Source organism: Dicentrarchus labrax, unplaced genomic scaffold, assembly GCF_905237075.1.
Source record: "Dicentrarchus labrax unplaced genomic scaffold, dlabrax2021, whole genome shotgun sequence".
Taxonomy (NCBI): domain Eukaryota; kingdom Metazoa; phylum Chordata; class Actinopteri; family Moronidae; genus Dicentrarchus; species Dicentrarchus labrax.
In genome coordinates this window covers 25,471,391-25,494,703 of record NW_026136708.1, presented here as the reverse complement: position 1 = coordinate 25,494,703, position 23,313 = coordinate 25,471,391, and the positions used below count along the sequence as shown (strand labels likewise).

The 23,313-nt window shown below is 44.4% G+C and overlaps 2 protein-coding genes across 3 annotated transcripts in view; one reads left to right on the top strand and one right to left on the bottom strand.

The window, feature by feature from the left end:
* Positions 1-1,163: 1,163 nt before the first annotated feature.
* On the top strand, positions 1,164-4,968 carry tmem242 (transmembrane protein 242). Its single transcript, XM_051408831.1, has 4 exons — positions 1,164-1,258; positions 2,216-2,316; positions 3,786-3,923; positions 4,625-4,968. Exons 1-4 carry the CDS (start codon positions 1,183-1,185, stop codon positions 4,736-4,738), a joined length of 429 nt encoding a protein of 142 aa, XP_051264791.1. The 5' UTR covers positions 1,164-1,182; the 3' UTR covers positions 4,739-4,968.
* A 1,608-nt stretch (positions 4,969-6,576) lies between these two features.
* arid1b (AT rich interactive domain 1B (SWI1-like)) overlaps positions 6,577-23,313 on the bottom strand; it is a 40,459-nt gene continuing 23,722 nt past the window's right edge. Inside the window, exons 10-23 of one of the 2 annotated variants that reach the window (XM_051408786.1) lie at positions 22,309-22,445; positions 22,125-22,237; positions 17,733-17,873; positions 13,587-13,796; positions 13,241-13,460; positions 11,877-12,012; positions 11,214-11,392; positions 10,508-10,652; positions 10,082-10,195; positions 9,923-10,004; positions 9,048-9,828; positions 8,805-8,935; positions 8,028-8,691; positions 6,577-7,798 (exon numbers count right to left, since the gene is read on the bottom strand). In XM_051408786.1, coding sequence (XP_051264746.1) covers positions 6,756-7,798; positions 8,028-8,691; positions 8,805-8,935; positions 9,048-9,828; positions 9,923-10,004; positions 10,082-10,195; positions 10,508-10,652; positions 11,214-11,392; positions 11,877-12,012; positions 13,241-13,460; positions 13,587-13,796; positions 17,733-17,873; positions 22,125-22,237; positions 22,309-22,445 — 4,096 coding nt within the window. In that variant the 3' untranslated portion in view covers positions 6,577-6,755. The remainder of the gene's footprint in view (positions 7,799-8,027; positions 8,692-8,804; positions 8,936-9,047; positions 9,829-9,922; positions 10,005-10,081; positions 10,196-10,507; positions 10,653-11,213; positions 11,393-11,876; positions 12,013-13,240; positions 13,461-13,586; positions 13,797-17,732; positions 17,874-22,124; positions 22,238-22,308; positions 22,446-23,313) is intronic. The other variant, XM_051408787.1, reaches the window with a different exon arrangement.

Here is a 23,313-nt window from a genome sequence, read left to right as displayed (position 1 = left end):
GTGTGTGTACTGATATCATATATAATAGTATATATATATATATATATAGTATATTTTATAGTAATATAAAACAGTCAGTTTAACTACATTTTACTGATTTTACTTGTTTATTCATTTTCAATGCAGGACTTTTACTTGTAATAGAGTATTTTTACTTTTACTGCAGTAAATGAGCCGAATAAGTTTCCAGCTCAGAGCTCAAAGTGTCTGTTTGGTGTTTGTTGGTTATTTTACAGGTTAAACCTTAAATATATATTTTAATTTACAGTTAATATTGTTCTACAATAAGGTTAATTGATAAATAAAGTTTGTAGTTAACGACATCTGTCGAACAGTAGCTGTTGTCTGTAAAGGAAATAATAGTTTCAGAACAGATATTTACATTATTGTTCCATTATTTTATAGTTAATCACTTTTTGTGTATCACATTGATCCTTTTGCTTTTTATGTCAAAGCTCTAAGAAACCTCTGTTCATTATATTATACAGAAAGCACAATAGCCCATTTATATTTTACTTTTTTCTTCATTTTGTCTAAATTAAATTTGAATGTTTGTAATTTCATAAATAAAAAAAGTTCTTTGTGATCCAGTTTGATAATAATTATCTTTGTAGTTTGAGTTTCTATGTTTTATTTTCATTTACCATTTTGTGATGTATAATAAAAAAATATATTCACATTATTAATTATAATTATAATCAATATTGTATATTTAATTAAGTACTGCTCTTAATATTGTGCTACTTTAATATTCCCATTTTATCCTGTTTTGCTCTTCCATTACATTTATTTGCTGCTTTAACTGATTATATAACAGATTATGATTTTATATATTATTAATAATCTGATATAATCTAATCTCAAACTCGAATAGTTTTAGGGAACAGAGTGAGACCTCCTCGTCTCTGCCGCCACAGCTTCTACAACAATAGACGATCTTTGCTTCAGGATTCCGTCTCTTTCCCGCCGTCCCCGAAACACTAAACAAAAACTCGCCTTAAAAATGTAAAATAAAATACATGCAGTGTTTCCTACATACCATAATAACCCACATGTGACTTTAAGTTTAGCACATAATCATGTTCTACTGTTATTAATGAATATATGATAAAAAACGACGTTCAAACGTTCCTAGCTACCTTGTGTCTACCCGGTCGCTTTACCCAGACGGACCGGAGCAACATGACAGCAGCCCGTGATGAAGACTCAGCTGTGGCAGCAGAAAGTGATGAAGAGGCGAAACTACACTTCTTAAAAGGCAAGTTAGCGTGTTAGCATGTAGTTTACATTAGCAGTGGCTGTTAGCATTGTTAGCTTGTTGTTGTTTATCAGCGGTTTCCTGTCTGAGGTCACAACAATGTCGGCTCACTCTCTGCACCAGACTCCATTCAAAAATCTGCCGTTTTAATCTTTATTCTATCATCTTGTCAATATTAAATGTGTCCGCTGCTCTCCAGCCGTGCATTAAAACCGTCACACCAGACTCCATTCAAAACTAATACAATTTAAGTTTTCCGTGGTTGTTAAATATTTAACCTAAAATATTAAATATAATTAAATGTTGTTTCTGAAACATTAAGTTCTTCTGATGAGTTCGGCTCAATAAAATCCATCAAAATCCCTCATTTGTTTCTTCTTATTCAACTTCTGCTGAAGTATAAAGCGAAGAGCAGCTCACTGATTGAATGTGAATATTCTTAATGTAAATGTTGTTTGTTAAGTTGAGACAAAGATTATAAAGTCAGACTTTACACACTGACTCTCCATTCAAAAACACATTTGGAAAAAGGATTTTTAAAGCAGAACATTTATTTATATCTTCCCTTTTCCACACCAGACTCCTCTTAAAAATCTGACATTTTAATGTTTCCTTAATCATTCACCTTGGAAACACGAAATAAGTCTGTTGCTGTATTTATAATTTCTGTGTGTGTAATAAAACAAGACTACCAGACTCCATTTAAAACGTCTGCAGTTTAAGTTTCCTGTGTTTGTCGAGCGTTCGGCCTGAAACATTAAATATTATTAAATGTTGTTTCTGAAACATTAAGTTCTTCTGATCAGTTCGGCTCAATAAAATCCATCAGAATCTGGTATTTGTTGTTCCTTTGTATTAACTCAACTCCTCTAACACTGAAATATTCTTTATTTATAAAGTCAGAAACACATTTTGGATGTCTGTACTTTCACTGACGCCGTCTCTCTTCCTGTGCAGGTGCAGCGTTCCTGACCACGGTGGCGTCCGCCGGGATGATCGCAGGATTCGGCTCCACGTTGGCGCTCGCCAAGAAAAAAAGCCCCAACTGGTTTAATAAGGTACAGGACTCCATCAGTTCATTGGGGGGGGTTATTGATCCATCTCAGATATCAGTGCAGCTTGTTTGTGGCTTCCGGTTACGCTCCAACGTTCCTTTCAGTCGGAAACGTTACGAAATGAACTTTAATGACCTGAAACCACATAAAACTGATTGTTTAGAGTTTATAAAGAATAAAACCCTTCAGCAGGTTTCAGGGCTGCAGCCAACGTTTGTGTTCATTGTCGATTAATCAGCTTCATATTTTATACGTTTATCTTTTGATACAACAGGAAGGTGTTCTAGTAGAAGTTACTGAATGAAGGATCAAACCCGAGCTGGTGATTGTTGGAGCAGAGACGGTTTTAATGAGTTTTATTCTGTGTTCACTTTAATGAAGTTACGATGATCTGTGAGAATAAAATAGAGGTTTTTCTTTATGGAGTCTGGTGCATTGTGACTGGTATTAACCTGCTAACACAGAACTTTGACTAAATGTGAACAAACAGGATGAAAAGGTTTGAGAAACTGGTGACAACTATAAAAGTAGTTGCTGAGGACAACGTGTCGACAGCGTGAGGAGCAATCGATGATCTCAGTTCGTCCCGTTTTGCTCAGATTTCTAACTGGATCAGTTTCAGAGTTTAAACTCTCTGAGCGACCGAGCAGAAAACATCTGGACACATTCCTCCAGAGGTCGACCTGAAAGCAGTGCGGAGGAGAAACGGTCCATGAAATGTGTCCGTTAAGCGGTTCGCTGTGACTGTGTGATTATTGGCTGCTCGCAGGATCTGATTAAACGTGACGCACACGGACGTTTGTGTCCGAGATAAACTTGATGTGGAGGCACAATCGGGCGTTTGTTCCCAGACTCTATTCCCGTCACAGACTCGTCTTTGTCGTCTACGTCGGCCCCAGATAGCAGTGACGTGAGACGAAATGAGGAGCTTCAGGAATGTTTCTGCTCGAGTTTCATCTCAAACTGCGGCTTTAATTCACTTTAATTCACAGTTCGGACAATAAAAGTTACTGTGAGCTTCATATTGATGTTATTACACCTTTCTATGGTTTTCTTTCAGATCAATACTTTAATATAAAAACTGAATTCAGACACCAGAGATAGTTTGAGCCTAAAATAATTAAATGTACATTTCCTGCCACTAGGGGGCGCTCACATTAAAACTATAGGAAAACAGGAATATGATGAGGTGGTGAAGCAGCGTGGGATCATGGGAGTTGTTGTCTTCACCACCATTGGCGTCATTGCAGTCAGCTTCTCCCGGTTAGGATTCCTTCAGTGTTCATGGTTAAAGTTAAATCTTTCTGTCTCTTTAATTTGTTTGTTTTACTTTAACAACCGAACCGACGGAACAAACTCGCTCTTTTAAATCGGAACGTCTGAAAAAGACAAACAGTTGAACTTTGTCAGGAAGCTGTTTGTCTTCACGTCGTCTTTACATCGTCTTAGTCTCTTAAGTGTCTCTCTGTCAGGGGGTCGTGGGGACGGCGGCGGCCCCGGAGAGCGGAGCCTCTCTGGCCCTCAGAGCTCTGGGTTGGGGCTCTCTGTTCGCCTGCTGTGGAGTCGGACTGATCAGTTTCACTGTGTGGAAACTTCTGGATGTTCACAGCGTACGTAAGATTATAATAATGTGTAAGATTATAATGTTAATGTGTAAGATTATATTAATGTGTAAGATTATATTAATGTGTAAGATTATATTAATGTGTAAGATTATAATGTTAATCTACAGATAAGGAGCTTCAGTTCATATAGTTATTGATTGATTGATTGCAAAAGAACCTGCACAATAAAGAATAAAGTCAAAGTTGTTTTTTTTTTTTAAAGTATTCAGAATATTTTTTGCTAGAATATAAATAAAAGTCATAAACTTGAAAAAGTGAAAATATTTAGTGAAATGTTAAAAATCTAAACATTTGTTACATTTCTAGAATATTGAAATGTTTTGAGGGATAAATAGTGAGAATAAAGTAACGTTTTCTATTTTTCTAATTTAAAATGTAATATTGCAAGAAAAAAATATTAAATTGAAAATATTTTGAGCAAAAATTGATAGATTTAAAAATTTAGAAAATAAATTTAAAATCTTTTAATTTCTAGAATAATTTAATATTCATAAAATCCTAACATTAAAATGTTTGTAGAAATAAAAACAGACATTAAAAGTTTAGTTCTATCAGTTAAAATCTCTGCTGCTCAAAAAACTGTTGTTGTTGTTGTTGTTGTTGTTGTTGTTCCTCTGAGGTACGACACAGAAGGACGATGATAAATTAACTGACAATGTTTCTCTGACGTTCTTCGTCTCTTCCAGCTGTCGGAGTTCAGACAGAAGATGCAGTCCTTGTTCCCGTCCATCCCAAAGTCCACCGCGTCTGCAGCCGGGTCAGAACCTCCAGACTGGGACGCCGTCTTCAAGTCAAAGTAACCTGATGCTGCTGGAAACGGACGGAAACTGCTGACATGAAGCTCCAGAGACTCTCAGAGAATCAGTGGAGACCAGTTGGTTCCAGTTGGTTCCAGTCGGTTCCGGTTCTGGTTCCAGTTGGTTCCGGTTCTGGTTCCAGTTCTGGTTCCAGTTCTGGTTCCACTCGTTGTGTATATTTGTAAAGATGTGTGTTTGTGTTTGTGCCTTTTAAACATGAACTTGCGATTTGACCTTCAGTGTGTTTGTTTATTTTTATTACACTTCCTCTGGATGAAGAGGATGAGGATGAGGAAGAGGAAGAAGAGGAGGAAGAGGAAACATTTTTGCTGCTCCATGATGAGTTCTGTCTCATGATGGACTGAAGTCCGGACTGGTTGTAACATACGTGTGTCTGTAAACTAGTTCAGTGCTTTAAGGCCTGTGACCACTTTAGATTTTAATTTATTATATTAATTAGATTTATCTGGTGGCCCTTTGGAGGGGCCCGACCCCCAGGTTGGGAACCACTGGACCCAATGCTGCTATAACATTGATCACCAATTAATTATTAATCCAATTATCTCACATAAAGTCAGATTTCAGTTTTACTGCATGAAGCTGAGAACACTGATGGACTTTAACTGGTAACAAAGGTTTTTATAGTTTATTAAAACTAAAGTAAAAATAACAAATAAACCCAAAAACAAACAATAATGTGTAAAAATAACTAAAGTAAAAATATACATAATGATAATAATCATTTGGTTGTTCTGAAGGTCTTCAGGGGAAATTTAAACTCGTATGAAACTACTAAAAAATATTACAGCGGATAAATGATTTTATTTTGAAAATACTGAAGATGATTAGTTAATACTGTTCTGCAGTAAATAAATATATAAATGTTATATATAATGTTATATAATTATTTGTGCTTCGAATGTTTTTCACAATATTTTATCTTTACATTTTAAATAGAATTTCATAATAATAAACAAATGTTTGATTTTATTCTCAAAACATGACTTTTTACTTTATTCTAATTATATTAAATCCCTAAACTCTCTCCCACTTTGTCCTTTTGAACGAACATAAATAATAAATAAACATTAAAGTTGACAGAAGGAGTCGAGAGCTGCGTTCACAGTTCACAGTGCTCAACCAGAGTTCATGTACGTTTTTATTCTTGTTGTGGAACATATAAAGATCTCATACTGAACAAACAGGAGACGTTCAGGAAGTCCAGATTCTTCTTCTCCTCTTTACATTTCTTATAACTGTTGTTTTTTTAAAGTTGTGTCAGTTAGCAACATGATTACAGCCCCCCCCACCCCACCCCTCCCCTCCCCCCCCCCCCTCACTGTACAGACTCTTAAATCAAACACACCCTCCCAGATCCCAAAAATAACGTCCTGAAACTGAAGATTTCTCCTTAAATACAGAGTCGAGTCTTCGCCTGCCGGGAAGAGACGAAGATGATAAACGATGAAGATTCATCACAGAGTCGATGTTGGTCGTCTATTTACAGTCGGAGGACGACGGTGGAGACGTTTGATACCGTTTGTGTGTCGGCAGAAATACTGATGGTCGGACTGCGGATGGTTTAAATGATTCACATTTAAAAAGTAGAAACAAAACGAAACCTATTGCACCGAAAACAAAACAACGTCAGCGTATCTACAGACCCCGCCCCCCAAAAACAGCCCCGCAAACACAAAACAAACCACCACGAAGAAGAGCCAGAACCCGGGCGCTCTCCACCGTCACACTTTGGTTAAAACGAAAACGAAACCAAAAGAATAAAAAAATTAAAAATACAAGTATTAAATATTTTCGTATTAAATTTACTTAAAAACCCGAAATAAAGTTCTGATGGATCCGAGGAGCTTTAATAGATTCTATATATATTCATTTGTATGTAAAAACATTTCTGTTCTTTAAATAAAAATATAATAAGGAGCCAGTTCGTCACATGGGCGGAGCCAGTTCGTCACATGGGCGGAGCCGCTTCCACTGAGCGCGCTCCGTGGCGGTGTTCGTGTCACGAGCGGCCGATTTTAAACAGTACTTCACACATGATGGCGGCGACCGAGGCGTTGAGGGCGGCCGACAGCGAGATGTCCAGCAGCCGGCTCTCGTACAGGACGAACTCCGCCCGGTTCTCCTCCACCCTCGCCATGGCCAGCAGCGCTTTGGCGGCGCGGCACATCATGTTGATGCTGGGCGGCTCCGGCGGCGCGGCGGCGTGCAGCATGCCGTGCGAGCTCTGCTGGTACTGCGCCATGGCCACGCTGTCCTCCAGGAAGCCAATCAGAGTTCCCACGCTGCCCTTCTGCAGCGTCACGGCGCGCGCCGCCGTCGGGTCGCCCTGCGCCAGGTTGGACAGCACGGCCACCGCCATCTCCCGACACACCTGGCTCTTCCGCTCGCCGATGAGGCGCACCAGCGTGGCGTACAGCTTCTGCTGGCGGCTGAAGGGCGGCGTGGCGAGCAGCAGGTCCACGTTGCAGTCCTGGATGCTCAGCTTGCACAGACACTCCAGAACCAGCCGCTGCGGCGTGAGCGAGGAGAAGCCGCCCGCCGAGGAGAACGGGTCCTGGGCCTCGGCGGACGGGCACACCATCCAGTGCAGCAGCCCGTCCAGGATGGGCAGGCAGACGCTCTCCGGGTACAGCGACAGGTCCAACTGGCCCGACATGTTGGCGAGCGTCACCAGCGTGTTCTCCCTGAGCGCCGCCAGGCAGTCCCACCACCACTCGTCCCGGCTGCAGGCCAGCCCCTGCTCCTCCTCCCGCTGGTAGCTGGGCGGCGTCCGTTTCCTGCGCGGGTGGTGGTGGTGCAGCAGCACCAGCCGGCCGAGGATCAGAACCAGGCCGGGGTGCCGAGACATGTCGGCGTCGTTGCCGGGGACGAAGGAGAGACCGCGCACGATGTTGGAGATGCAGACGCAGCGTTTGGCCAGAGAGTCCTGCCAGCTCTCGGCGGTGGACAGCGGCGCCTCGTCCCAGCAGCGAGGCTCGTCATCCAGCTGGCTGATGGGACTCTGAGCCGGTGACCTCTGACCCCAGACCTCCGACAGCGAGCCTAGAGAGAGAGAGACAGTTTACAACCACAGACAGAAGACATCAGTTCACCTGGTTGAACACTAAATCCTCAGCGAACAGAGACACCTGGTGGTCGAACAGCAGCACTGCAACGGAAACTACATTACCCACAATGCAGCTCTTCCTCTGTTATGCTAATGCAGCCTGTCTAAAAGGCCTCGTTATCAAGAACCTCCTCCTCTTCCTCCTCCTCCCCCCCCCCTCTTTACCTTCTTCTGTTTCAGGTGGCGTCTCCTCACCCGCTGGCAGGTTCATCTCGCTGCCTCCCTCCGCCTCCTCCTGCCTCCCTCCCCCTCTCTCCTGCCTCCCCCCTTCGTCCCGCTCCCCTGGGGGGTCGGTGGGGGTGGAGTCTCCGGTCTGGATGTGAGCGGTGGAGTCTCCTCCTCCGGCCTTCCAGTGCAGGAGGCCGCTGATGAAGCCGTTGGGTCGGCGGAGCTCGGCCCAGCGCTCCTCCACCTCCTCCCACTCCTCCCCCGTCTCCTCCACCTTGATCGGCAGCCTGTCGTACTTGCTGGCCTGCGGGGGGCGGGGCTCCGCCGGCTCCTGGCGCTCCTCCTTCACCTCCGCCTCCTCTTTGACGACAGGTTCGCCGTCGTTCGCGTTGTCGGCGGCGGGTGTGACCACGAGCAGCGACGGCGCCGCCTCCATCTCCTCCGCCGAGCTCCTCGGTATCCTCTGCTCCTCCACTGATTGGTCGTTGGGTTCGGAGGCGGCGGCCGGCGACGCCTCCTTCTCCTCCTCGGGGGGGTCGAGCAGCGGTCCCAACAGCGTCCTCTGGCCCTCGGCTCCAACCTCGTACTCCTCCAGGATCCCGAAGATCTGGATGAGGCAGCGGCGGTAAAACTCCACGATGAGCTCCAGGAAGCCCGGCAGCTGCAGGAGAACAGGAGGAGGTCAGCTGATCGATCAATGATCAATACAGTGTGTGTGTGTGTGTGTGTGTGTGTGTGTGTGTGTGTGTGTGTGTGTGTGTGTGTGTGTCTGACCTGTGTGAGGCTGAAGGAGCCCACCGTGCTGTCGTCATACAGCAGGATGTTGATGGTGTCCAGAGCCCAGGTGCTCTCGGCTAATAGGCCGGACTTCAGTGACATCATCACCCGCCACGCTTCCGGGGTTCCTGATTGGACGAGACAGAGAGTCAGAGAGTGTGCGTGTGTGTGTGTGTGTGTGTGTGTGTGTGTGTGTGTGTGTGTGTGTGTGTGCGTGCGTGTGTGTGTGTGTGTCCTCACCCGTGTCCTTGGCGGTGAACCTGCGTCGGGGCTTCAGTTTGGGGGGCGTGGCCTCCACAGAGCTGGGGGGGAAGCTGACCTCTCTGTGGATGAGGTGGAGGCTCTGAGCGGGCGGGGGGCCGGGGGGACGCCGGGGTGCGCGGGCTTCTTCATGGAGGGCAGATAGGGGGCGCTGTTGGGGGACAGAGAGCCCCCCCAGAGGCCGGGGGAAAGAGGAGGGGCTGTGAGAGCGGGTCACATGGTTAGGGACAGTGGGCGTGGCCTGGAAGGAGGAGGGGGGCTGTCTGGAGGGAAGGGGGGGATTGAGGGGGGAGGAAGAGGAGGAGGAGGAGGGAGGAGGGTATGGGGGCTGGCGTTGGCCTGGATGACTGGGGGGCCACTGGCTGTCCTGGGGGGCCCTGCCCTCCTGGTCGTCACCCCGCCCCAGGCCGGGGTAGGGGGGCCCCTGGCCCTGCCGGCTGTATGTGTAGCCCATGTCAGTCCTGGGGTGCCACATGTTGGCCTGCGGCCCCTCCCCGGGTCCCCCGGGTCCCCCGCTCACCGCCGGCGGTCCCGAGCCCATCATGGCGTGCTGCGGAGGCCCCTGCCGGTCCCGCGGGTACGGATACGGGTACTGGCTCTGGACCGGCCGCCGCTCGGGGCCCATGTAGCCTCCTCCGCCCCCCCCGCCGTAGGGGCCGAACATGTCGGGCTGCTGGGAGCCGAACTGCTGCACGGCGAACGCTTCGCCTTCGTGACGCTTCGCCGGAGGATAGAGCGCCTCCATCGGACGCTTGTAACCCTGGAGACACACGACAGAGACAACCAATCAGAGAGCTCCTGACAAACAAAGACCCTGATTGGACAGAAAATATCAGCTGGGAACTTCCTCTGACCTGCTGCTGAGGAAACAGGGGCTGATGGGAAGTGTAGGCCATGCTGTGAGGATACTGCTGCCCGTAACCGTCGTGTCCGTGTCTGAAGAAGATAAAACAGATAAAGTTTCTTCCGCTCGTATTCAACATCAGCGTACAAACAGATGTTGGTTCTTCTACCTCTGGGGGGGGTATCTGTTGGGGTAAATGCCGGCCTCGTTTCCAGATGGACCCATGTTGTTCTGACCTCCAGGGGGCGCCATGCCTCCTTCAGGCCCCATCACATGCTCCGGCCTGCAGTTCAGAGAAAGGACCACAGACACACTGAGAACCTCTGATTGGTAGAAAATAAACAGCTGCTCACATTTGAAACCTTTATGATGTAATTTAAGATTTTACTTCCACACTGGAAACAAAGTACAAAACATAAGAAATACAATCCAGATTATTGGATTGTATTAGTCTTGGTTGTTTGTATGTCAGTAAATCTTAAATGGATTTGGATGTGATAACATTGGGTCAGTGGAGTGAAGACCTTTCCCACTGTATGAACACAACAATCATTCAGGTGCGTCACGAGGTAGAAATACATCATTAAAATCTCACCTGCGCTCGTACCCGGGGCCGTAGGGGTACTGGGGTCTGGGGCCCATCCCTGTAAGGGGCCCAGAGGGCGGCCCGCGGGGGTACATGTCCTGCATGGCACCGCTGGGCATCTGACCGGGACCAAAGGCCTCACCGGGTCCTGGACCTGGAGGGGAACAGGTAGAAACACATCAGTTCATTTGGTAAAAATAAAAACTGCTCTGAACCAAGCAGATAAAATTAATCATTAAAGAAATGATTAATATTATCTGCTTGTCTTTCACTAACATATTACTGCTGACAGACGTGGTGATGTGACGTGGTGATGTAATGTGGTGATGTAATGTGAATGCAATACGAGCTAACAGACTAACATATGAAACACGTCCTTTAAATGGGGCTGAAGTGAAACTGTGTGACCACCAGGGGGCAGCAGAGCACAGCGGCTGAGACTGAAGGCCTGAATAAAGACACGTTTCCATCCACAGCTCTGGTTCCTTCTCTACGACGGCTTCAGATGATTAACTGGTTTCACTTTGTGTCCGAGGTGGTTCTGGATCAGTCGGGCTGATGATGGGTCACAACCACTGGGCTGCCGGAGGAATGAGTCTGTACCTTTTCACAACATATATCTGCTTAAAATCTGTGTTCAGTGACGGCTCTGTGAATACAGCCGTATCCCTTTCATCATCCTAGAATCCTCTTTCTTCTTCTGTTCTCTCCTCACCTTTCCTCGGTCCTCCGTACGGGTCTTTGTTGGCGTCGTACTGCATCCTCATTGAGGGGTCTGCTGGTCCTCCTCCCTGCTGGTAGGGGGCGCCGCCGGGTCCCGGGCCTCGCTTGTTGTGGAAGGCTGGATCGCTGCCTTCAGAGAACGGGTCCTGGACGCTCACTCCTCCCATGTTCCTGAGAGATTAACAGAAAGAACATGAACCCAAAGTTTGGCTTTAAACTTGTAACACAACACAACACTGACAAAAGCAATTTAACAACAAAGAGCCCAGAACAAGAAAACATGGTAGAGGGAAGACGATGATGGAACATCAGGATGGTTAAAGTGGTAGACAATAAAAAAAATATGGAATTAAATATAAAAACAGTAAAATAAATGAGTAAATACAAATATTAGATATAGAGTATAAACTCATGCTGATCTCATAAAATCTCATTAGAAAGTCATTACAGCACAATGTCACTCAGAAACCTTAAAAGAGTTAATTTTAGATGAGGTGTGCCACAAGGCTCGATCATGGGGCCTCTACTATTTGGTTTATTTGTTATTTTCAGGGGCCATCGCACACAAACGTTATCCACTTTAAACTCAAAATATAATGTGACACCAGACTGAACCCTTCAGTGGGACCCGGTGAGTTTAGGATCTGAGCTCTACCTGTTTCCAGGCTGGGGGCCCATCTGACTGTGCGGGGTGGAGGCCGGGGTCGGGGGCTTCAGGTCTCCAGGGGCCTCGGTCAGGGAGCTGCTGCTGGACTGAGGGGTGTTGGGGCCCTGCAGGGAGCCCGAGTTGGCTGCAGAGATACAGACCAGACAGAAAACCTGCTGAGAACAAGGGTTTCGTGTCATCATGTAACGTCACACCGCAGTTATTCAGACAAAAAGAGGTGGACCAGGAGAGTCTGTGGAACAGAAATATCACCAGAATATGGACCAGACTGGTTCCGGTAGAGGTCTGAGGTCTGTTTTATGGAGGACCAGCAGCAGTGAGGTTAAGAAAAAAAGGTTTTTAAGTACGTAACGTAGTTTTAGGCTGATCATTAAAAAGAGAAAACACAGTATCTACAAAATATATATATATATTATATATATATTCTTATATATTATTATTCGTGTGGTAAAAGAAACTCAATCACTACGATGTTTGTGCAGCAGAATTTATTTTATAATTCCAGGAAACGGGATGAAAGTGGCTAAATCAGCTAAATAAACTCTGTTTATTATAGAAAGAGAGAGAGAGAGAGAGACAGAGAGAGAGACAGAGAGAGAGAGAGAGAGAGAGACAGAGACAGAGGGAGAGAGAGAGACAGAGAGAGAGAGAGACAGAGAGAGAGGGAGAGAGGGAGAGAGAGGGAGACAGAGACAGAGAGACAGGGAGAGAGAGAGAGACAGAGGGAGAGACAGAGGGAGACAGAGAGAGAGAGAGAGGCATCGTGGGAATTAGGTCAGATTGAGGTCACTGATGTTTACATTCACTCTCTCCTCCCCCGCCTGACAACTCACTCTGCTTCTGTTACATAATCAGATGAGTGAGACTGCGTGAGTGTGTGTGTGTGTGTGTGTGTGTGTGTGTCTGTGTGTGTCTGTGTGTGTCTGTGTGTGTGTGTGTCTGTGTGTGTGTGTGTGTGTGTGTCTGTGTGTGTGTGTGTGTGTGTGTGTGTGTGTGTGTGAGAGACGTTGCTGACTCTTCTGTCTCTGATGTAAAGCTTCCTCACAGCTTCATTCAGACATCATCTACAGAAAGAGTCACAACGCTCGATGATACCTGTCAGCTGATCCACAGAGGAAGTGATGTCACAGCCGGAGAACAGCGTACCAACGAAGAAGAGAGTGTTATCTCACCGGCTGATGGAAGACTTAATGACCACCAATACTCACCGCTCACCTCCACCACCTTAACACTCGTGTCTGTGCTCTTTGTGGGTACCACCTTAAATACTTCCTCATGTCATCACCAGGAAACGCCGGACCAGAACATCACGGGTTACAGGTTGTTCAGAGAGGAAACAGGTGATTCCTCACCTGGGGAGGGAGGCTGGATCCTGGCCTGGAGCGACGGAGGTTTCTTGGGGTCTCCGGCGGCTCCGAGGACCTCGGGCGGGGGCTCCTCCCCTCGCTCCACCTTACACTCGTAGGCAAACAGGTACTGGATGTACTGCTTCTTCAGAGAGCTGGCCGCGCTGCTGGACGTCCCCACGTTCAACTGGGACGACAACCCCTTCCACTTCTTATTCTTATTCACCTGAGGAGGAGGAGGAGGAAGAAGAGGAGGAGGAGGAGGAGGAGGAGGTCATTATTTTCTGTCCATCGAATGTTGAACTCAAATATTCATTAGAAGACAACAGCAGAGAGAGGAAGAGTCTCTCACCATGGCGAGGCCTCCGATCTCTCGGACGGCCAGGTACAGTTTGCAGAGGTCCAGAGGTTTCTTTCCCACGGCGGGCAGGTTCGGGACCGGCGTCCCCCTCTCCTCCATGAAGGACAGGAACCGGTCCACCCACATCCTCCTCTCCGGCTCCGAGCCCATCTCATACAGCCGAGTGATCTTTTCGTTTGTCATGGTGGCTGCGCTGGGCTTCTGGAGAGACCGAGACACGGAGACCACGGTCAGACTCACACTCACCGAGGAAGGAAGGAAGGAAGGAAGGGAAGGAAGGAAGGAAGGAAGGAAGGAAGGGAGGGAGGAAGGAAGGAAGGAAGGAAGGGAAGGAAGGAAGGAAGGGAAGGAAGGGAGGGAGGGAGGAAGGAAGGAAGGAAGGGAGGAAGGAAGGAAGGAAGGAAGGAAGGAAGGAAGGAAGGAAGGAAGGACTGCACAATACCACTGAAAATCACACACGGGAGGAAACCTGTGTCACAGCACGAAGCAGCCAAAGTCCACCAGAACTTAATATAAAGCCAGAGACTGACGGTCGGTAGCCGAGTTTCCATCCAAGTAACTCTGATTAATGACAAATCACACTGAATCTGATCAGTTCTGATTTGGGAAACTTTCATATGTGGTCCAGATCAGATCTAATTTATTGTCAATGTGACCTCAGTCTGAACAAATCAGAATTCAAGACTTTTAATGTCACTCTAGATCTATTTGACTGATTGGTCACTTCAAGACTGACTTGGGCCACATTCAAAAATGATCAGCCAGATAAAGAAAATCTGATCCGAATAAATCAGAATTATTATTAAGAGCTGATGACGTAATAAATCAGCACCTGTGGAAGCTCAAATGGTGAAAATCAAATACAGAGAACAGGATGTAAACATGATGCTGATGTGAGGAAGGTTGCATCAGACCTGTGTTACCTGAGTCACGGCAGCGATGAGGAAACTGGATCAGTCGTGAGTTAAATGTTTGTGACGTCAGAACTTATTCAGAATGAGTGTTTCTATCTTCCATTAAGAGCTTTAACTCTTTTTATCAAAAATGAAACGAGTAAAAACTTCTTTGTGAAATTGAGGAAGTTTCTTTGAATTTTGTCGTTTCCATCAAACTTCACTAAGACGACACTTTGCTTTATGATATATTGATGGAAACAGAGACTTCCATTATTAGGTACTGAGGTGGAGGCAGTAATCACACGATTGATTGATTGATTAATTGATTAATTGTGTGTATTTTAGTATTTGTTTTGGTATTATTTGTATTTCTGTGTACTTTTTAATGTTTTGTAGAGTTCAAGTAAAATTTCCCCATGGGGACAATAAAGTATATTTCTATCAATGTAGGCTGATTTCTGAATAACGTGACAAATAAAATAAAAAGTATCAGAAATATCACTACAGGAGAGAAAACGCTTAACGGCCTAATTTCATGGCAACTTCTCTAAAAACAGATGTTTTTAGGCTTTTTTTGCTTTAGAAAGTGAAAACTGAAAAAATAGTTCCAAGTTTTTTTGTATAAATTCATTAAAAATCAAAGTCAATTTGTTCCAGTGAGAATAAAATCACGGTCTGCATCTTCATAATGAGAAACAACGTGAGTTTGGTGTTGTACGACTACAGATGTTTTGAATATTGTGCAGTCCTACACAACAGTTCTGTCACATCACAACAACACAAACACAAAACAGTGCTACCAAACCTCTCATTTCATATCCTACCAGCATCCTGTTGGTCCCAACACTGAGACTCAAAGTCAGTTATGTTTCCTTTACTGCAGATTAGTGTTAGAAACATTTGAGACATCTGCTTTTATTCTGAAAACTCAACATCCACAAATTCAGAACAAAGCTTTTGTTCAAATAAGCAAGATTGTCTAAAAGTGGTTCCAGTAAGAAATGTTGCTGGTTAAATGACTTAAAAAAAAGGAATCTAGAGAAAGTAAAAACATCTTGTTTCTGGGAAATCAGTTTAAAAATATTCCAGTTAATATTGAGCTTAATTTACCAACAATGATTGCATAATATCCCAGCAGAGGAACCAGATTATTGTCCTTATTTTCAGAGTAAAAGCACAACTTCTCAGTTTAAGAGAAAGTCGTCAGCTGTTCAGTTTTTTATTGTTTTAATAAGAAATCATAAAAATAACAATGTTTCCGGTTCCTTCTTTTAACACAAAGTGACTGATTGTTTTTATGCTGTTTGAAGAAATTGTGTCTTATTGTAAGATTTTAAAGTACAAATTCTTAAATTCAGCTCAATAAAGTGAAATAAAAATACTTACTTTAAGAATCTTAAATAACTGAGTTTTCATTGATTGAGCATTTAAGCCCAACTTTTTTAAATTTGTTCTATTTGATTGTTTTAAGAATTCTAGTCAAATAAAATAGTTATTTTACAAGAAAATGTTTATTCTACTTAAGAATATTTGACTTGTTTCTAGAAGGGCTGCAGTGTGAATACTGCCAGCGTTATGGGTTCATTACTAAAACTATATTGATCACAGCTCCTCGATTTCAGTCCAGCTCCCAATCCATTAAAGCTGTCAACCATCGACTGCGATCAATACGTGTAAAGTAGTTTGAGAATGGGTTAAATTCTGCGTGTACGGCTGGCTGAGGAGGTCGGGCAGCACTGATAGACAGTAAGGACACAACCAGAAGATCCACCACAGAAACAACCAGGTGTCTGACAGACGTCACAGAACGAGACTTTCTCATTAAAACAGTTGAAATTCAAAGAGTCCGTTTCGTGTTTTAAGTTCATTCATAAATCGTTTCCCAATGTTTCTTCATCTTTTTCAAAGAGTCAAAGTAATTAAATTAAACCAATCTTCCCTGACATATTATTTCTTACCTCAACCACAGAGAACCTTCACCCAGGATCTGCTATTGTGGTACTCGTAGTTTTATTCTGAGGTTTCAATGCACTGCTGCACTTTTTCTCACAGGTTCTTTTATTAGGCCCCATTTGTTTAAAAGGGATTCACTCCAAACTCGATGATCTGTAGCTCTTCCTCCCTGGTTTGGTTTGAATGCACTCACTGTATAATCTTGTGAGAGCTGGACACCCATCCATCTTACCGGGCCTCAAACTGGTTCGGACCAATCAGCGTCAAACAATAATGGCGGCTGCTAAAGAGGTTAGTGTTGCTGCTGCTACCGTCAGTTGTATCAGAACTGGAGAGAATTTCTTCATCGAAACAGGAGCAACGAACGACTGAAAGATTTTTGCTCTTCTGGTTTCAGTAAGAGTTTGACTACGTGATATAAAGTTCACTGATCCGATTGAAGTTCGGTCGTTATCGACACAAATGTGTGAATATTCAAATCGGTGAGATAAGAATCAATCGTGGTATCGAGGCAGGTTTCTTCTCAACAGTCTGCCAACAGATTAAAATCTATAACCCGATCATTTTGTGACGTTAGAACTGAACTTTGAACTCTCTGCTTTTTTAAATGAGAAAGTCTCACAGTAAACACGCAGAAAATCAAATTACGATGCAAAACATTTACAATAAATAAAAAAGCAGCTTTTGGACTTTGATAAATACATAAACTAATAATAAAGATCAGATGCTGCTTCGTCCAATGAAAACCTTGCTTCTCCAAAAAAGGTCACATTTTGTTATAACAGCGGTTCCCAACCTTTTTATTTAAGGGACCCGTTTTTCTATCATTGAGTAAACTGACTATTTTATGGATATTTCATATTATATTCAATAACAATAACAGTAGAGAACAGCTGATAAACTGTACAATGAACCCAAACAGGGAACTCAATAACTGCTGGAAGTTTGTGTAAAACGAGAGATTTGGATGAATTTTGAGCAAATTATTTCTTGAAAACTATAAAATATACAGTTTATAAAGTTACTAAACTTACAGTTAATAAAGTTTTCTTACAACCCTTAAAATCCAGAAGGACTGCCCCCCCCCCCTCAGGTTTGGGAACCACTGAGTTATAACAGAGCTCGAGCTGAGAGTACGAGGTTTTCACACATCGGCAGCAAGAAGTAGGATTTAACGTTGATGAAAGTCCAATAAATGTAGCACGATTTGACATTTACACACAGCAGAACCCTCAAAAATAAAAATATAAAATACACAAAAATATATGTGCTTTTGCTTTGCACTTACAGGGCTGGTGGACGTCTTGGGCCAGGCAGGGCTGCTAATGCTATCACTGTCCTCCCCGTGACAGGAGGACAGACTAGCTGAGCTGGGGGACATGGGGGAGGGGGTGGGGGGCTTGGACACACACTGAGAGCTGTAGCTGTCCTGTGATACAAAACACACACACACACACAAACACACACCATGTGGTGAGGGGGACGTCAGGACGACCGAGTAGAAGATGTAAAAGATAAATAAGAATAAAGAGAGATTTGTGTTTAATGTTTCGCACAAACACAACTCGACAAAGCGAAAGCAGCTCGGGAGTGAAACCTTGCTTCAGACGTTAGCGTTAGCATTTAGCAGCTGGTAGCAGATGGACATTCAGGTTAATGCGGCAGACAGGAAGCAACCAGCAGTGAGCAGATACCTGGTTAACAACAGGTTATCAACTGCAACAGGTCAACAACCCTCTGAGGACCAAACATTTAGGAACAGATTGTTTGGACTGATCAAAGAGACGAGAGTAAAAGGTTGTAATGTTCCTTAAAGACAATCAGCATCTCGAGTCAAGCTACACTTATGTCGGAGCTCCCGCCCCTTTTCACTCTGTGCTCCAATAAAAGTTGAGCAAGCCTCAGTCAACTTCCTCCTTAAATAACTTAAGATGTGACTACAGGATGTTGTTTGTTTATCATTGTATCAGTGGCATAAAATGGTCTTAAAATGGCAATGATATAATTTATTGCAATTAGTAGTTATCGTGACAGGATCCATCTTCCTTCTAAATAATAAATATAATTCAGTTTTCCTTTTTTATTTCTTCCTTTAGTGCTAATTGATCCTGATCAAAACCCAATCAGTCCCTGCCTCGGCCTACATCGCCGTTTGAAGTTATTTTGAGTTATTCTGCAAAAACAATCCAGTTATCTGGGAAAATAATGGAACTATTGTGAATTTTAACAGCCAACTGAACTCCTAGACTTTAAAAGTTTCCACCAGGTTCACATTTTCCTGTTGTGTCACATCTATTCTCTGACACCTGACATGAAAACAACACACCTTACCTGCGGAGCGTCAAACTATGAGCAAACTGCTTCAGCACAACACACACAAAAATAAAAAATTAGCAGCAACAGTCTCTCAGGAGCTCTGGAGAAACACGAAGACGTGCTGTTGTAGCTCCTCACAAAAAAGCAGACGCTTCTCATCAACTGAACCAGAGTCAAAGCCGAGACAAAGACGAGTCGTCTCTCGTAACCCCGACCGGCAGATCTACATCCCGCACAGATCTGTGATCAAGGCCGACTCCTCACTACTGGATAATGAGGAGAGGCAAGTCAAAGCAGAGCAGCGAGGAGAAGAAGTCGGAGCTTTCAAAACTCTCCAGCTGCTGAGCTGAGAGTGAAAACAAGTGGGGGAAAAAACAAGATAAAACAAGCAAGAGAAGAACAAATCTAAACAGAAGCAGCGTCGGAGGGAAGTCTGGCTCATGTTGGCAGAAACTGGTTATTTTGGGGTTTTTCTGTAACACACCAAAAACAACCAGATGAAATAATGACAGGTGTAACGAACAGCATGCTGCTGGAAACACGTTGATCAATACTGTCGGATAAAGTGAGCTCAACCAGGGAATCATATTCTTTGTGAAAACTCTCCTGGTTGCACAAAAAAGTCGACAATGTCAATCTGAATTACAGTTTTCTCCCACAAAGTCTGACATGCTGTTTTCTCACGTCGATGTCTCGTTCCGTCAGGTGACTAACGAGTCCCCCGTGTTCCCCAACTTAGTTCAGCTGATTTATTTTATAATAAACTTTATCGGTTCTATTGTAGGAAGCTTACAACCAGAGCTTCCAAAAGTGGGGCTTTCGGGCCAAGTTGGTCCACCATGAGGTTCGATTCGTCCCCCCAGACTTTTTCTTGACAATACAGGAGCAGCACTCGCTTACAAACGGTCATAAAAGCTGTGGTTAACTACATTAATGTGGCCACAGCCCATCAGTAACAGTTCAAATCACGTCCAGTTTATTTCATTTTACAGAAAATGAATCTTCTACAAAGTTAAATTGTTGCACGTACAGTTAACATCACTGTGGATGTATTTATCGACCACGGGAAACGTCATTAATAGGCTGTACGCATGGAGATAAGACCATTTCAGTTCAGTTCTTCTTTGCATCTGGTAAACCTGCTGTGAACACATTTCCAGGACAACAAATTATTTCCAGGATATTTGGTCATTATAAATCAGTTTCCAGGCGTTTCCATGATTGGAAAACTATTTTTTATGGGGTAAAAATGCTCTGTAAATATGTGGGATCCCCAATTATTTTTCATTATCTGAGCACAAACTTTGTGCATGAAGTCAGTCGATTAAGGGGAATCTGGGATTCTAGTAACATTTAGCATTTTAATAATACAACAAAGAAGGTGTCCCACCGTTGGCTGGCTCTCTGAGGGAAAAACATTGGACACTGCTGCTTTAAACTTTCAGATTTCAGTGCGCAGACCACCCACAAGGTGAAGTGTAGAGGCCTCACACATCCCACTGTGGTTGCAAACGAAGCCAACACAGAAGTAACACAAACTACAGTTCCTCTAACAGCCACTTGAGGCTGGCTCCAGCAGTGAGTCATTCAGAGAGCCGACCACACTGAGCTTCCCAGCCGCTCTTCAGAAACCTGTGGGGGACGCAGCGGAGACTGTAGAAATAAAACAGTCTGTAGTCTGTAGGTCTTGCCAACTACAAAAGGTGGATAATCATCCGATCTGTGGCCATGTGAAGTGGATTTACATGTGGAGAACACATCAGGTGTTGAGGGAGCCTGGAGGAAAGACCTGAACTGGGCTCGTCTCGCTGAGGCAGTTAATTAAAGACCTTATTGACAGGGTCTCACGGCCAATTCTCCATTGCTTTGAACTAGAAGGTCACGCATTCCAAAAAACGCCCCTGGTGGACTCAAGCTGTCAAACTGAAGGCAGCCCGCGGGAGTCCTGAATCAGCAGAAAGGTATTTTCTGCAGTTGCAGAAGCGAAAATGTCAACAAGTTCTGGGAGGCCAGATAGAAAAAGATTCTGTCTGCTGGAAAGAGCTTTGGGCAAACAGACAACTCGAGGAAAGGTAGACAGGTCGGACCTACAGTCAGCAGCTCTGGGTGCTGATCAAAGAGTTCGGATACAAGGAGTCAAAATGAGTCCTACGAAGGGTGTTTGGACCCGTTAAAGAAGGAAGGAAGGAAGGACGAGTTGAGAGGAGAACAGTGACTATGTTTACATGCACAAAATATTCTTGTTGTTGCTCTGTTAATGACCTTTGATCAACCACCTTCTTAAAAAGATCACCCTTGCAGCATTTGCATATACCCAAAAACCCGTTGATATCCAAGTTTCTCATAATGTTTAACAGTAGGTGTTTCCCCTTCTGACCATTTGTCTTTCCCTTTGTGTGTGAATCTCTACTCCAGCCTTCCAAGAGCTTAATGAGCTGACTGTAAACTGCAGTGAAAACCATAAATTATATAAATACTCCGAATGTCCAAAGAATGCTCCCAATACCTGGATAATATCGGCATATCTACATGTCTTAATTGGAAAATGCTCTATTCAGAAAGAGGCCTGATTAGGAATAATGATGACCCTTGGAATCCGGAATATTATTATTTGGAATAACAGTGGACATTTTTGTGCCTGTAAACTTAGTCACTGACAGGAGCCAGTTGAGGTGGTTCAAGGAACTGATCAGGGTGTGTCTATGATTCTTCCTTGTGGAGGTTCAAGTCCAACAAGGAGGAGACTCTGGAGCCGACCCAGAACTCACTGAAGGGATTATAAACCTCATATCAGACCCAAACGCCTCAAGGATCTTTCAGCTTGAGGATGTGGTTGGAAAAGAACAACTATCCAAAACAATGCTAAGTTGTTACTGGCAGGGTTCCCACTCTTTGTAAGAAATCATTTTCCAGGACCTTTCCAGGATATTTTCCAGGAGTTTTTCTCAATACAGGACAGCATTTGCTCAAAAACGTGACATTAATTTGGCCACAGCACAGGCTAGAATACATTGAAAATTTCCAAGAAAATAGATTATTTCCAGGATATTTAATCATTTTTATTAATTTCCAGGTGTTTACCCAGACTGGAAAACTAGTCTCTAAAGTTTAAAATTTTCCAGGTTTTCCAGGATGCGTAGGAAGCCTGTACTGTGACCAGGACCGGGATAATTGGTTCACTGGATTCTGTTCTGTATGCAGAATCTAAAATACCATTCAGAAACCTGCATCGGTGCTGTGAAGCTGCATTCTCACATTAGCCTCAGCACGCATGCATCTGTTAGAACATGCTAGGAGAGCACAACAGCGTCGTTGGCACAGCAAACAGCCACTGTGACTGGTTAACAAAAGCCAGAGGACGCACCTTAGGTTTGGGTGGGTTGGTGGCGGCGGGGCAGACCACCTCTTTGCTGAGCTCAACCCTCTGCTTGGCGTCGGGATGAGCACCCATCCCCTCTGCTGGCATCATCATGGGGCCTAGAAGATCAGTCATTTATAAAAGTATTCCAAACATACTCTTCAACAGGCGCTGGGATCTGTGGTCCTACCTGAGGGTGGGGCGTTGTAGGGGGGTCCCTGCGGTGTCATCCTTCCAGAGTTGCTGCCTGGTTGCTGGTTGTAGGGACCTCCAGGACCTCCAGGGCCCATTCCTCCCATTGGTGTCATGCCCAGGTAGCTGCCCTGCCTGGACACCACAGAGAGAACAAAGGGGTTTGGATTATGATTACGAGATGTGATCGAGGCGGCAGCTTGCATGCAGGAGGTTACGTTGAGGAGTAAAGCGTCTGTCTCTGGGACTCAAGCAGTTAGTGGACACGGCTGAAAAACAACAGAGAAACAGACGAAGAGAAATCTGTTCTGGTCCTCTGAAGCTGGTGGACAGAGCGCAGTTAGGTCAGCGGTTGCACCTCTCCAGCATGCTGTCAGATGTCACATACATAGTGAATCCTTTTGATCTGTGACCAGCTTAATTTATGGTCAGTCACACAACAGTACTGTCTCTATGCTCAATAGGATGTTGTATGATGGATACAGTCTAGAGTTGGGTGATTGGATGGATTTTATTTAGCTAATTTAATGTTCGGCCTCTGAAGAGATCCGCTCGGTGACAGACGACTAACTGCAGTGAATTATGGGTTTATTTCCACTAGTCTGACAACGGGGAATAAAGTTACAAGGTGATTCGCAGAGGCTCCAAACAAGACTCTGACTCTGGGGACGATGAGGACACAGCAGGGGCAGGAGAGCGGCAGGGGAGGAGAGGCATGAAGAGGTAGAAGAGCGAGGGAGGTCGGGGGCATCAGAGAGGCAGCGACAGCGCGCAGAGGAATATTTTCATATCTAACTCAGTTGAAAGCTACAGAACAAAAAGGTTCAGTCTCAACTTTTAAGCCAACTTTGATGTTGAGAAGTCCTTGTCTATGACTGAGCATAAATTAAGCTAAAGCAGCTGTGGACATAAAAACACATCAGCAGCAGCCCCTCTGAAGCCATGCAGGACCCGTCAGAGGACAGGAAGTGGTCTGGTTAGTAGAACATCCCATAACCTCTGT